At 42.7% G+C, this 15,897-nt stretch overlaps 1 protein-coding gene across 1 annotated transcript in view; it reads left to right on the forward strand.

The window, feature by feature from the left end:
• Window positions 1-15,897, forward strand: part of rlim (ring finger protein, LIM domain interacting) — a 70,975-nt gene that overhangs the window by 30,260 nt on the left and 24,818 nt on the right. Inside the window, exon 2 of the mRNA XM_063061037.1 lies at window positions 4,729-4,937. Coding sequence (XP_062917107.1) covers window positions 4,751-4,937 — 187 coding nt within the window. The 5' untranslated portion in view covers window positions 4,729-4,750. The remainder of the gene's footprint in view (window positions 1-4,728; window positions 4,938-15,897) is intronic.

Below are 15,897 nucleotides of genomic sequence, written 5' to 3' on the forward strand. Positions count from 1 at the left end.
AAAATAGGTGCAGGAGTAGGCCATTCGGCCCTTCGAGCCTGCACCGCCATTTATTATGATCATGGCTGATCATCCAACTCAGAGCCCTGCACCAGCCTTCCCTCCATACCCCCGATCCCTTTAGCCACAAGGGCCATATCTAACTCCCTCTTAAATATAACCAATAAACTGGCCTCAACTGTTTCCTGTGGCAGAAAATTCCACAGGTTCACCATTCTCTGTGTGAAGAAGTTTTTCCTAATCTCGGTCCTAAAAGGCTTCCCCTCTATCCTCAAACTGTGGCCCCTCGTTCTGGACTTCCCCAACATCGGGAACAATCTTCCTGCATCTAGCCTGTCTAATCCCTTTAGGATCTTATACGTTTCAATCAGATCCCCCCTCAATCTTCTAAATTCTAACGAGTACAAGCCTAGTTCATCCAGTCTTTCTTCATATGAAAGTCTTGCCATCCCAGGAATCAATCTGGGGAACCTTCTTTGTACTCTCTCTATGGCAAAGATGTCTTTCCTCAGATTAGGGGACCAAAATTGCACACAATACTCCAGGTGTGGTCTCACCAAGGCCTTGTACAACTGCAGTAGTACCTCCCTGCTCCTGTACTCGAATCCTCTTGCTATAAATGCCAGCATACCATTCGCCTTTTTCACCGCCTGCTGTACCTGCATGCCCACTTTCAATGACTGGTGTATAATGACACCCAGGTCTCATTGCACCTCTCCTTTTCCTAATCGGCCACCATTCAGATAATAATCTGTTTTCTTATTTTTGCCACCAAAGTGGATAACTTCACATTTATCCACATTAAATTGCATCTGCCATGAATTTTCCCACTCACCCAACCTATCCAAGTCACCCTGCATCCTCTTAGCATCCTCCTCACAGCTAACACTGCCGCCCAGCTTCGTGTCATCCGCAAACTTGGAGATGCTGCATTTAATTCCCTCATCCAAGTCATTAATATGTATTGTAAACAACTGGGGTCCCAGCACTGAGCCTTGCGGTACCCCACTAGTCACCGCCTGCCATTCTGAAAAGGTCCCGTTTATTCCCACTCTTTGCTTCCTATCTGCTAACCAATTCTCTATCCACATCAATACCTTACCCCCCAATACCGTGTGCTTTAAGTTTGCACACTAATCTCCTGTGTGGGACCTTGTCAAAAGCCTTTTGAAAATCCAAATATACCACATCCACTAGTTCTCCCCTATCCACTCTACTAGTTACATCCTCAAAAAATTCTATGAGATTCGTCAGACATGATTTTCCTTTCACAAATCCATGCTGACTTTGTCCGATGATTTCACCGCTTTCCAAATGTGCTGTTATCACATCTTTGATAACTGACTCCAGCAGTTTCTCCACCACCGCCGTTAGGCTAACCGGTCTATAATTCCCTTGTTTCTCTCTCCCTCCTTTTTTAAAAAGTGGGGTTACATTAGCCACCCTCCAATCCTCAGGAACTAGTCCAGAATCTAAAGAGTTTTGAAAAATTATCACTAATGCATCTACTATTTCTTGGGCTACTTCCTTAAGCACTCTGGGATGCAGACCATCTGGCCCTGGGGATTTATCTGCCTTTAATCCCTTCAATTTACCTAACACCACTTCCCTACTAACATGTATTTCGCTCAGTTCCTCCATCTCACTGGACCCTCTGTCCCCTACTATTTCTGGAAGATTATTTATGTCATCCTTAGTGAAGACAGAACCAAAGTAATTATTCAATTGGTCTGCCATGTCCTTGCTCCCCATAATCAATTCACCTGTTTCTGTCTGTAGGGGACCTACATTTGTCTTTACCAGTCTTTTCCTTTTTACATATCTATAAAAGCTTTTACAGTCAGTTTTTATGTTCCCTGCCAGTTTTCTCTCATATCTTTTTTCCCCTTCCTAATTAAGCCCTTTGTTCTCCTCTGCTGAACTCTGAATTTCTCCCAGTCCTCAGGTGAGCCACTTTCTCTGGCTAATTTGTATGTTTCTTCTTTGGAATTGATACTATCCCTAATTTCTCTTGTCAGCCACGGGTGCACTACCTTCCTTGATTTATTCTTTTGCCAAACTGGGATGAACAATTGTTGTAGTTCATCCATGCAATCTTTAAATGCTTGCCATTGCATATCTACCGTCAATCCTTTAAGTGTCATTTGCCAGTCTATCTTAGCTAATTCATGTGTCATACCTTCAAAGTTACCCCTCTTTAAGTTCAGAACTTTTGTTTCTGAATTAACTATGTCACTCTCCATCTTAATGAAGAATTCCACCATATTATGGTCACTCTTACCCAAGGGGCCTCTCACTACAAGATTGCTAATTAACCCTTCCTCATTGCTCAAAACCCAGTCTAGAATAGCCTGCTCTCTAGTTGGTTCAAAAAACCATCCCGCATACATTCCAAGAAATCCTCTTCCTCAGCACCTTTACCAATTTGGTTCACCCAATCTACATGTAGATTGAAGTCATCCATTATAACTGCTGTTCCTTTATTGCACACATTTCTAATTTCCTGTTTAATACCATCCCCGATCTCACTACTACTGTTAGGTGGCCTTAAGAGGCGCTGTCACTAACTCTTTGATCTGATCAACAGTCAGACTGGTTGCTAATGGGGTAAGTGAGTGGGTGTCTGCCGTCTCCTTCACCTGGGTTTTCCCCCTCCCTTTTGGACACTGTCTCCAGCCATGTCCTGATAGGCCACAGCTGTAGCATATCAGCTCCTTCATTGCCTTATACCTGGTCCGGCAGACCTTTGCAGAGTACCCTGGCTGCTGGCAAGCAAAGCAAGCCCTCCGGGACATCACAGCAGCTGCATCCACTATATCCACTTTACGATTTCTCTTGCCTTTTCTTTGGTCTATCTCACTGGCCCATGAAACTATCTCAGAGTAGATGGACCCTACCGTTATGCCTAAATCTAAAACTTCCTGGTGGGCTGAACTCAGGCCTTCCTTCAGCATTTTTAGGAAGACTGGGTCGTCCCTCCCTGGGTTATCCAACCCGGAATACTCCTCGTACACTCGGTATTTACGTTCTGCATAATCCATGGCTGTCTCGTCAGCCTTTTGAATCACTGCCATTGTCATTCCCCAGCTACTCTCGCCTCCCCCCAGGCGCTGCCTTACTTCCCTTTTAAAAGAGCGATATCTTTCTTCATTGCTGGCGCTCCCGATAGTTGCCCATGTACCATCCCGCACCCCCTGGGCCATCCTGTCCCACGTATTCCTCGGGCACTTGGCTTTCACTAACACATGTATATCTTTAGGGTGCATCTGGTGAATTTCAACCATTTCCTCGAGTTTGCGCCAGAATTCTGAATTCCTGCGACTTTAAGTGAGGGCAACTCGGACAAAATGCTCTGTTTCTCCCCGGGGGTGAAGAGCTTATGAATAGTCGTAATCAAGGTCAAGGGCTGGCTCGGATCATCAGGGTTCTCAACCTGACGTTGCCTGATCTCAATAGGTGCCATTCTGGTAGATCTATCTGGGTAAAACCTCTCCCTGAGATATCTCCATATTAATTCCCACACTACGCAAAATAAAACCGCAGAGTACGTATTCCACAATCTGCCAGTTTTGAGTACCCGAACTCATGATGCCTGCCGTATTCCTTTGCATCACACTTGCACACGCATACACTAAAATGCAGCTCCCCGAACGAGTATACATGCCCCTATTCTGGCGTCTCGAACCGTACCGTTGGTTACCACCTTTCGCAACTGGTGGACCCAAGTTAACCAAGTCAACATGCAAAGATTCCTCACTTACATAAACACACATGCACACGCACACACTACTTTAATATCTACCAGTTCAGCTCTCCACGTTCGTGATTACCTTGTGATCCAGTGCACCACCAACTGAACAGATCCAAGTGTGAGTGTTACCTTAGAAAAATACTCACCAACTTAGACTGCTAGGAACACTGGCCACACGACGGGTCATGAAGGTATCCCACTTCTGACACCAAATGTTGTATCGTGAATGAAATTACCAGAGAGACAGAGTCACTGGTAGATACAAAGCAGCTTCTTTATTCGACACAACAAGGTACAGTAGGCATCTTACGGGCGGAGACGCTTTCCGCAGAAAGGTCTGCTGGCTAAATGTGGGCTCGATATTTATATGCTAAACACAAAGGCAATCGCTACTTAAAAAGTTACAGACAATGCATAGACAATGCTTCCTATTGAAGCTACATACAAAATCTCACACCATCCTTTCCTCCTGACGCCAACATGTCTGGGTTGGTATCTACAGCCTTTAGGAATGTAAGTGAAGTCTACAATACATTTATTTGGCATTTCCCGTTCTAACATAGAAGACAATTCATACAATTAATATTTATAATGTATAGGTGATACTGCCTTCAAAACTACAGCATCAGGCACCAGAAGCATCCTGTATTTACACCTTTTAGGAAGCCCATTGTGGTGGACTCAATCCACAGTCCTTTGTCAAACAGTTAAAATAGAAGTCTGGTGGCCAAAGTCATTTAAGTGTCAACAAATCATCTACCCCAAAAGAATCCACTCTAACAAAAATCAATCCCTGTACCCGATGGAAGCCTGAAAAGGGTTTATTCGTCATATACACCGGGAAAGCATTAGCTCCTTTTTCAATACTTTTGTGTTCTTAAAGTAATTTGGAGCATTAAATTGATAGCACTGGGCTTAATTTATATTAAAAAAAAATTATATACATTACCACCATGTTTTCTCACTGTTTTCCTTAGGTGAAATCTGTTTTATCTCAGTATGGAAAATGCTGCTAATGAAGATGGTGGAGGTAATGAGCAGGCTGACACTTATTCTACTAATGAAGATCAGCGCAGGCATCAGTCGGACCGCCTAGACCGGGAGGAAGCCTTCTATCATTTTGTCAATAACCTGAGTGAAGAAGAATACAGGCTGATGAGGGATAATAACCTGTTTGGTACTCCAGGTAGGCAACCTAACAAAATAAGTATTCTTTCTTGTTTTGAGTAGAGGTTAAAACAGTTATTATACTTTACGTTGGAGACCAGACAGGAAGGTTATCCATGAAAAGTTGGGATTGATTTGCCCAATTAATCTGACATTCAGTCGCCTTGTGCAGACAGATTTGCTTTGTCCCGTGATATATTATTTGTATACATCTTAATGATTATTGAGAGTATGCTTATTGTACATTTGTGTCTCTGAGCACTGTTGTAAATTTCTTTTTTCCAGACCAGGTTTCAAAAGTTTTTTTCCGACTAATTAATTGTTTGAAGTGCATTTGATGTAGTTCACATAGATTTTTAATAAGGTTTTTGAGAAAGTTCAAATGGCAGACTTCCTAAAAGAAGTAGGAACTTGGATTCAAAATTGACTTAACTCTATTGATTACTTTTAAAAATTTTCGTGGTTTCAATATAAAGGAACTGGATTTAAATGTAGCAAACAACAGGAATTCTGCAGATGCGGGAAATTCAAGCAACATACATCAAAGTTGCTGGTGAACGCAGCAGGCCAAGCATCATCTGTAGGAAGAGGTGCAGTCGACGTTTCAGGCTGAGACCCTTCGTCAGGACTAACTGAAGGAAGAGTGAGTAAGGGATTTGAAAGTTGGAGGGGGAGGGGGAGATCCAAAATGATAGGAGAAGACAGGAGGGGGAGGGATAGAGCCGAGAGCTGGACAGATGATAGGCAAAAGGGGATACGAGAGGATCATGGGACAGGAGGTCCGGGAAGAAAGACAAGCAGGGGGGGTGTTGACCCAGAGGATGGGCAAGAGGTATATTCAGAGGGACAGAGGGAGAAAAAGGAGAGTGAGAGAAAGAATGTGTGCATAAAAATGAGTAACAGATGGGGTACGAGGGGGAGGTGGGGCTTTAGCGGAAGTTAGACCCGACGCAGACTGGGAGACCGCTTTGCTGAACATCTACGCTCTGTCCGCCAGAGAAAGCAGGATCTCCCAGTGGCCACACATTTTAATTCCACATCCCATTCCCATTCTGACATGTCTATCCACGGCCTCCTCTACTGTAAAGATGAAGCCACACTCAGGTTGGAGGAACAACACCTTATATTCCGTCTGGGTAGCCTCCAACCTGATGGCATGAACATCGACTTCTCTAACTTCTGCTAAGGCCCCACCTCCCCCTCGTACCCCATCTGTTACTCATTTTTATGCACACATTCTTTCTCTCACTCTCCTTTTTCTCCCTCTGTCCCTCTGAATATACCTCTTGCCCATCCTCTGGGTCAACCCCCCCCCCTGACTTTCTTCCTGGACCTCCTGTCCCATGATCCTCTCGTATCCCCTTTTGCCTATCACCTGTCCAGCTCTCAGCTCTATCCCTCCCCCTCCTGTCTTCTCCTATCATTTTGGATCTCCCCCTCCCCCTCCCACTTTCAAATCTCTTTCTATTTCTTCTTTCAGTTAGTCCTGACGAAGGATCTCGGCCCAAAACGTCGACTGTACCTCTTCCTAGAGATGCTGCTTGGCCTGCTGCGTTCACCAGCAACTTTGATGTATGTTGTTTAAATGTAGCAGCATGTTTCAGAAGTTTTCACATGTGGTTGATGGTCAGGTTTGAAAGCTATCGGCCAGGAAGATTTCAGCTGGAAGGTCAGTTGGGGAGGAGAAGGGTTTATGGAATTACATTACCATTTTGTGCTCTTCCATTTTTCTGCATGCCAGACGTTGAAGAGCCACATTGCATCGTGCTAATATTTTTAATTCTTTATCTTTTCTTCTCCCATCTTCAGCAAAGCGCATGAGGATATTTCCTTTACTTGTGATGAATTTTATTCTTCTCCATTCCCTTTTACGTTTCCATAAAAGTGGCATCCTGGTTACCTCTTTCCTTCTGTTTGTGTTTCTGTTCTTTTTTTGCTTTCTTCTCTGTGTCTTGATCTGTTTTCCTCCACAGGGGAGCTTTTGGGTCCTGCGTTAAGAGTGATCCACCCCGGCACAATTCTACTTTCAGGTCCAATGGGATCTCACCAGGGTCAAAGGCCATCACTGAAGAGCCACAGCTGATCAGAATAAGGCCATAATAAAAAAAAATAAAGTCAAGTAGGCATAATGTGGAGCATAGTATGTTTTCCCTGGGTGTGAGAATTGAAAGGTGAATGTGTATGGTAAATGGGCAGGTAAACTCCCATTGTAATGTACCAGATGGAAAACAATGAAGTAACATTTGCTGGAATTACAAGTATCACGTTGTGCAAAATTTCTCCAATATTGCTCTTGTATATTCTCTTTTGTATGTGTGATATTTCTTATTCTTGGAGTTGAAGGTGAGAGTAACAACAATAATCTCAGGTTATATCCTTTGGAAGGTTGTCATAAGACCTCGGAGAAGAATTAGGCCATTCGGCCTTCATATCTGCTTCTGCATTTCATGATGGCTGACTTAATATCCCTCTCAACCTCATTCTCCTCCCTTTTCTCTGTAACCTTTGATGCCCATATCAATCTTAAGAACCTGTCAGCATCCCCCTTAAGTAAACCCAATGAGTTGGTCTGCACAGCAATGAATTCCAGAGATCCAGAGGACAAAGAACAAAGACATTTTTCCTCATCTCTGCTCTGAATAGCTATCCCTCAATTTTGAGGCTGTACCCTCTGGTCCTAGACTCCCCCACTATTGGAAACATCCCTCCAGATCCACTCTATCCAGACCTTTCAATATTTGATATGTTTTAGTGAGATCACCCGCTCATTCTTTCCAAACTCCAGCGAGTACAGGCCCAGAGCCATCAGACACTCATCTGTAAGCCCTTTCATTCCTCGAATCAATCTTGTAGAGGTCTTCTGGACTATCTCTGATGCCAATACAACCTTTCTTAGATAAGGGGCCCAAAACGGCTCACGATACTGCAAGTACTGTCTGTCTAATGCCTCAGCATTATATCCTTGCTTTTGTATTCTAGTCCTCTAAATGAATGCTAACATTGCATTTGCCTTGCTCATCACTGACTCAACCTGCAAGTTAACCTTTAGGGAATCCTGCACAAGGACTCCCAGGTCTCTGCAGCCCTGATTTTTGAATTTTCTCCCCATTACCAAAATAGTGCATGCCTTTATTCCTTCTGTCAGCGTACATGACCTTGCACTTCTCTGCATTATATTCCATCTGCCATTTCTTTGCCCATTTCCCCCCCCATCTGTCTAAGCCCTTCTGCAGATCTTCCTGAACACTACCTGCACTTCCACCTATCTTCGTATCATCTGCAAACTTGGCCATAAAGCCATCAATTCCTTCATCCAAATCATTGACCAAATCATATATATAGCTAGAATGCCTTAGTCTTTTGCACAGCACTGTACTTGTCAATGAGGAGTGGAGAGCGAGTTTGTAAATCTGACAGGAGCAGAGGATGTTGGAAATGGCAGGGGTGAAGCACTGCGGGAAGGATGTGCGACATGTGGCAGAGGAGCCGGGGCGGGGAGGAGTGGCACAGGTGCAGAAACACCCACCTTGTGATACCATGCAAGGACATTTGATTCCAAACAACTCGGTGATTAAGCATTACAGAATGTCTCTTTGGTGCTTTACGCTGATTCCCCTCTTTCTTCCTTTTTTCCCAACCATGTTTCTCTGCCCTGTTCCCCCCCTCAGTGTGTAATAGAGACCCATATCGGAAGAGGGTTGGTCATTACTCACATGTCATGAATTTTTTTGTGGCAGCATTATAGTGGAATGCATAAGATTTCTATATTACTATGCAAAAGTCTTGGGCACCCTAGCTGTAGATATGTGCCTAAGACTTTGCACTGTATTGTACAACATGAAAAGAAGCTGTCCCAACACTGATCACAAAGTTTCCAGTGTCATTTCATATCCTTGTGCATTTTCTTCATGTTGCTAGTTTGTCAAAATATAGTTTATGGGGAGGGGATCTATTATTTTGTGCAGTTTCAAACTTCTGTTTGTGAACTTGTGACTGATTTTTCATGGAGTATTTGATATCCTTCAGTATACAATGCCAGACTTTTAATTGCAATTATAATGTAAAACTTCCTATTTAATATATTTGTAACTATATTTTGTCACAGTCTTCCTCTACTGTTTACATTTAGACTTTCTATTAGAAAAGCCAAATGCAAACATGATAACGGTGTTCTAACTTCAGACTGCTAAAATGACTTTCTCTATAGTGTTTTCTTGTAGGCTAGCTCCTTTACCTTGGTTGCAATGTGGAGAATGTGAACCAGTTTCCATACCCATTCAGGGTGTGCATATTGTTTTGCACTACAAACAATTCCCGTTGAGGATCAGAGATGGAGAGGGTCAGCAACTTCAAATTCCTCAGTGTTACCTTTTCGAAGGCTTGTCCTGGGACCCAGCACATAAGTGAAATTATGAAGAAAGTATGGCAGCACCTCTACTTCCTGTGGAGTTTGAGATGACTCGGCATGACATCTTAAACTTTGTCTAACTTCTATATTGACTGGATGCATCACAGCCTGGTATGGAAACACCAATGCCTGAATGGAAAATCCTACAAAAAGTAGTGGAAATGGCTCATTCCATCACGTGTAAAGCCCTCCCACCTTTAAGTACTTCTACATGATGTGTAGAGCAGAAAAGCAGCATTCGTCGTCAGGGGACCTTCTCCCCGCCAGATCATGCTCTCTTCTCACTGTTGCAATCAGGAAGAAGGTGCAGGAGCCTTCCTTAGAACACATACCACCAGGTTCAGGAACAGTTGTTACCACTCAACCATCAGGCTCTTGAACCGAAGGAAATAACTTCACTCAACTTCACTTGCCCCGTCACTGAAATGATCCCAGAACCTATGGATGCACTTTCAACGACTCTTCATCTTGTTCTCGAAATTTATTGCTTATTTGTTATTATTGTTTCCTTTTTTTGTATTTCTACAGTTTGTTGTCTTTTGCACACTAGCTGAAAGCCCAAGTTGACGCAATCTTTTATTGATTCTATTATGGTTATTATTCTATTATAGATTTATTGATTATACCTGCCAGAAAATAAACCTCAGGGTTATATGTGGTGATATATATGTACTTTGATATGGAAAAAAAAATTACTTTGAACTTTGAAGCTGAGACTGTCTTCAGATTGATGTTTAATGGTAATCAGAAGGATTTTAATCAGGGAAGTAGTCGAGAGTTGTGGTTGAAAAGCAAAAAACTTGCGGATAGTAGAAATCTAATAGTTTAAAGTAAGTTTATTATCTCTGTATACTACCTTGATACTCATTTTCTTTCTGGGATTCACAGAACAGAGAAATACAATAGAATCAATCCACAACTACACACAAGCATAGACTGACATGCAATCAATCTGCAAAAGAAGAAACACTACAATAAATAAATACCGATAACATGAGTTGTAGAATCCTTGAAAGTGAGTCCATAGGTTGTAGAATCAGTTCAATGTTCAGGTAAGTGAAGTTATTTTAGGGATAGGATATATGAGCAATTGGAAACCCGTGCTCTAATTAGGGAGAGCCAGCATGGCTTTGTGCTGGGCATGTTGTTGTCTTACCAACTTAATTGAGTTTTTTGACAAGGTGATGAGAAATTGATGAGGGTATGGCAGTGGATGATGGATTTTATGAAGGCATTTGACAGAATCCCTCATAGGAGGCTAATCCAGAAGATTAAGATGCATGGAGTCTGCAACGAATTGGCTGTTTGGATTTAGAGCTGGCTTGCGCATAGAAAACAGAAGGTAATAGTTGAAAGGACCCATTCCAACTTTTTTTTTAGCGTGTGGCACCAGACAGTCAGCCATTCTTGTCTGGCGCGTAGTGTCAGGATTGGTCTCCTTTCGGATTAACCGGGTCACAATATGAATGTTCCTGACTCGACCCTTTTTTTTTAATGAGGCCAAGTGGCTAGCTCGACGCTCAACCCGCATGGATGGAAAGCGTGCTTGGGGGGGTGGCCGACTTGGATTCGAACTCAGGAGCCTTTGCTGATGCCATTGTGCCACCAGCTGGCCTTCCAACTGGAGGTCTGTAATTAGTGGTGTTCTGCAGAGATCTGTGTTGGAACCTCTGCTATTTGTGATGTATATACGTAAATGACCTGGATGAAAATATAGATTCTTGAGTTAGTAGTTTGTGGATGATACTAAGATTGGTGGAGTTGTGCGATGTGTAGAAGACTGGCAAGGAGTACAGTGCGTTATAGATCAGTTGCAGATATGGGCAGTGGAGTTTAACCCAGATAAATGTGAGGTATTGCACCTTGGTAAGGCAAATACAAGGAGACAGTACACTGTTAAGGGCAAGATCCTTAACAGTGTTGCTGAGCAGAGAAATCTTGGGGTCTAAGTTCATAGCTCCTTGAAAGTGGCTACGCAATTCGATAGGCTGATTAAGAAGGTTTATGGAATATTTGCTTTCATTTGTTGAGGCATTGAGTAAGTTAAGAGGTTATGTTTTAATTTTATAAAACTTCGGTTAGATCACATCTGGAGTATTGCATACAATTCTGGTTGCCCACTGCAAGAAGGATGTTCAGGCTTTGGAGCGGGTGCAGGAGAGGTCTACCAGGATGCTGCCTGGTTTAGAGGGCGTGTGGTATCATGAGAGGCTGGATAAACTTAGGTTGTTTTCTTTGGAGCAGCAGAGACTGAGGGGAGATCTTAGAGTTTTATAAGATTATGAGAGGCATAAAGTAGACAGGGAGTATCTGTTTCCTCGGGTTGTAATTGCCTAATACCAGAGGGCATGCATTGAGGAGAGGGGCAGGTTCAAGGTTGATGTGAGGGGCAAGATTTTTTACTCAGTGGTGGAAGCCTGGAATGCCCTGTTTGGTGTGGTGGTAAAGACAAATACATTAAAGGCTTCTAAGAGATATTTAGATAGGCACATGAATGACAATAAGACTATAAGGTGTAGGAGCAGAAGCAGTCCATTCGGCCCATCAAGTCTGCTCCTCCATTCAATCATGGGCTGATCCAATTCTTCCAGTCATCCCCACTCTCCTGCTTTCACCCCATACCCTTTTATGCCCTAACTAATCAAGAACCTGTCTATCTCTGCCTTAAATGCACCCAGTGACTTGGCCTGCACAGCTGCTCGTAGCAGCAAATTCCACAGATTTGCCACCCTTTGAGTAAAGTAATTTCTCCACATCTCTGTTCTAAATGGACGTCCTTCAATCATGAAGTTGTGTTGTCTTGTCCTGGACTCCCCTACCATGGGCAATAACTTTGCCATATCTAATCTGTTCAGTCCTTTTAACATTCGGAATGTTTCTATGAGATCCCCCCTTATTTTCCTGAACTCCAGGAATACAGCCCAAGGGCTGTCAGACGTTCCTCATACAGTAACCCTTTCATTCCTGGAATCATTCTTGTGAATCTTCTCTGAACCCTCTCCAATGTCATTATATCCTTTCTAAAATAAGGAGCCAAAACTGCACACGATACTCCAAGTGTGGTCTCAGGAGTGCCTTATAGAGCCTCAATATCACATCCGTGCTCTAATAATCTTTACCTCTAGAAATGAATGCCAACATTGCATTCACCTTCTTCACAACTGACTCAACCTGGAGGTTAACCATTAGGGTATCTTGCACAAGGACTCTCAAGTCCCTTTGCGTCTCTGCATCTTGAATTCTCCCCCCATCTAAATAATAGTCTGCCCGTATATTTCATCCACCAAAGTGCATGACCATACATTTTCCAACATTGTATTTCATTTGCCACTTCTTTGCCCATTTCCCTGAACTATCTAAGTCTCTTTGCAGGCTCTCTGTTTCCTAAAAACACTACCTGCTCCTTCACCTATCTTTGTATCATTGGCAAATTTAGCCACAAATCCATTAATACTATAGTCCAAATCATTGACAGACGTCGTAAAAAGCAGCGGTCCCAACACCGACCCCTGTGGAGTTCCACTGGTAACTGGCAGCCAGCCAGAATAGGATCCCTTTATTCTCACTCTCTGTTTTCTGCCGACCAGCGAGTGTTCCATCCATGCTAGTAACGTCCCTGTAATTCCATAGTCTCTTTATCAGCCTTATGTGCAGCACCTTGTCAAAGGCGTTCTGAAAATCCAGGTACACCACATCTACTGCATCTCCTTTGTCTACCCTACTTTTAATTTCCTCAAAGAATTGCAATAGGTTTGTCAGGCAGGATTTTCCTTTCAGAAAACCATGCTGGCTTTGGCCTATCTTGTCATGTGTCTCCAGGTATTCCTTAATCTCATCCCTAACAATCAATTCCAACAACTTCCCAACCACTGATGTCAGGCTAACAGGTCTATAGCTTCCTTTCTGCTGCCTCCCACATTTGCAATTTTCCAGTCATCTGGTACAATGCCAGAATCTATCGATGCTAGAAAGATCATCGTTAATGTCTCTGCAATCTCTCCAGCTGCTTCCTTCAGAACCCGAGGGTGCATTCCAACAAGTTCAGGAGATTTATCAACCCTCAGACCATTAAGTTTCCTGTGCACCTTCTCAGTTGTAATTTTCATTGCACAAACTTCACTTCCCTGACACTCTTGAATGTCTGGTATACTGCAAATGCCTTCCATTGTGAAGACTGATGCAAAATATGCATTCAGTTCCTCTGCCATTTCTGCATCTCTCATTACAATATCTCCAGATTCATTTTGTATTGATCTACCCATGACTCTCTTTTACCCTTTATATACTTATGTGAGAAAGATGGAGGGATATGGACATTGTATAGGTAGGAGTGATTTTGTGTTTGGGTGTTTTTGATTTGCTTTTTAGCTGGTTCGGCACAACATTGTGGGCTGAAGGGCCTGTTCCTGTGCTGTACTGTTCTATAATTGCAACAAAAAGTTAGTGAACCCTTTGCAATTACCTGGTTTTCTGCATTAATTATTCATAAAATGTGGTCTGATCTTCATCTAAGTTGCAATAATAGACAAACGCAATCTGCCTAAGCTAATAACGCACAAACAATTGTACTACTTCTTGTCAACACTATTTAAACAATCGCAGTCTAGGTTCAAAATAAGTATGTGAATCTCTGGGATAATGCCTACTACAAAAGACATTTGGAGTCAGGTGTTCCAATCAATGAGATGAGATTGGGCTGTAGAGGTGCCTTGCCCTATATATATAAAAAATACACAAAGCCAGGTTACTGGTAGAGCCTGCTCTTCTCAAGATCTGTTTATGTGCACCGTGCCTTGATCAAAACAACTGTCGGAGGACCTTAGAAGAAGGAAAAGGCTACAGAAGCTTTTCTAAAGACCTGAGTGTTCATGAATCTATAGTAAGAGAAACTGTCTCCAAGTGGAGGAAACTCAGTGCTGTTGTGACTCTCCCTCGGAGTGGGCATCCTGTAAAACTCACAAGAGTGCAACATGCAATGCTGAAGGAGGTGAAAAAGAACTGAAGGATAACAGCAAAAGCACTGCAGAAGTCTCTAGAACTTGCTAAAGTCTCTGTTCATATGTCCACTATAAGAAAAACACTGAACAAGAATGGTGTTCATGAAAGGACACCGTGGAGGAAACCACCGTTCTCCAAAGCAAACATTGTTGTATGTCTTAAATTTGCAAAAGACCACCTGGATGTTCTGCTCTGCTTCTGGGACAGTGTTCTGCGGACATATAAGACAAAAGTTGAACTTTTTGGCAGAAGTGCACACCTCTGTTTGGAGGAAAAAGGGCACTGCACACCGACACCAAAACTTCATCCCAACAGTGAAGGAGCAAGAAGCATCATAATTTGGGGCTGTTTTGTTGCCCCACGGTCTGGACAGCTTACAATCATTGAGGGAACAATGAAGTCAAAATTGTATCAAGACATTTTACAGGAGAATGTCAGGGTAACGATCTGTCACCTGAAGCTTAATAGCTGGATGGTGCAACAAGACAATGATCCATAGCATAAGAGTAAATCAACAACAGAATGGTTTAAAAAGAAGAAAATTTGTGTTTTGGAGTGACCAAGTCAGAGCCCAGACCTTAACTCAATTGAGATGCTGTTGCAAGACCTGAAGAGGGCTGTTCATGAAAGGTGTCCCAGAAATATTGATGAACTGAAACAGTTTTGTATAGAGGAGTGATCTAAAATTCCTCCTCGCTGTTGTGCACATCTGATCAGCAGCTCCAGGAAACATTTGGTGGAGGATATTGCTGCTAAAGGAGGTTCTACCAGTTGTTAAATACAAGGGTTTACATACCTTTTGTAGCCTGAACTGTGAATGATTAAACAATGTGTTCAATAAAGACATGAAAAGTACAATTGTTTGTGTGTTATTAGATTAGGCAGATTGTATTGTGACTTAGATGAAGGTCAGAGCCTATTTTATGAGTTATTAGTGCAGAAAACCAGGTAATTGCAAAGGGTTCACAATCTTTTATCTTGCAACTGTATGTTTGATATTCCTGTACCACGTTCCCGTTGGGAGCAGCGAAAAGAGAGCATTGGTGGAATGGTGGGTGGTTCTTGATGCATGCTGCTCTCTCGTAGCAGTGCTTCTTGTACCTGTGCTCATTGGTGGGGCGGTCTTTGCCTTTGAGGGACTGGACTACGTCCACTGCTTTTTTTTTAAGGCTTTTTCATTCATGGGCATTTGGTGTTTGGCCGTGATGTAACCGTTCAGGATACTTCACACTGTGCATCAATAGAAGTTTGTCAAAGTTTTAGATGACATGCCAAATCTGCACAAACTAGTAAGAAAGTGGAGGCACTGTTGTGCCTTCTTTATGATGGCACTTGCATGCTGGTGCCAGGACAGATATGATCATGCCAAGGAATTTCAAATGGTGTAATACTGAAATGGCAAAATGGTTCAACCGTGGCTGACAAAGGGTGTCAAAGCTAATGTAAAAGCAAAAGAGAGGGGATACAGCAAAGCAAAAATTAGTGGGAAGATAGAGGATTAGGAAGCTTTTGAAACCCTACAGAGAGCAACTAAAAGAATGATTAGGAGGGAAAAGATGAAATATGAAAGCAA

The sequence above is a fragment of the Mobula hypostoma genome, chromosome 10 (assembly GCF_963921235.1).
Source record: "Mobula hypostoma chromosome 10, sMobHyp1.1, whole genome shotgun sequence".
Classification (NCBI taxonomy): Eukaryota; Metazoa; Chordata; class Chondrichthyes; order Myliobatiformes; family Myliobatidae; genus Mobula; species Mobula hypostoma.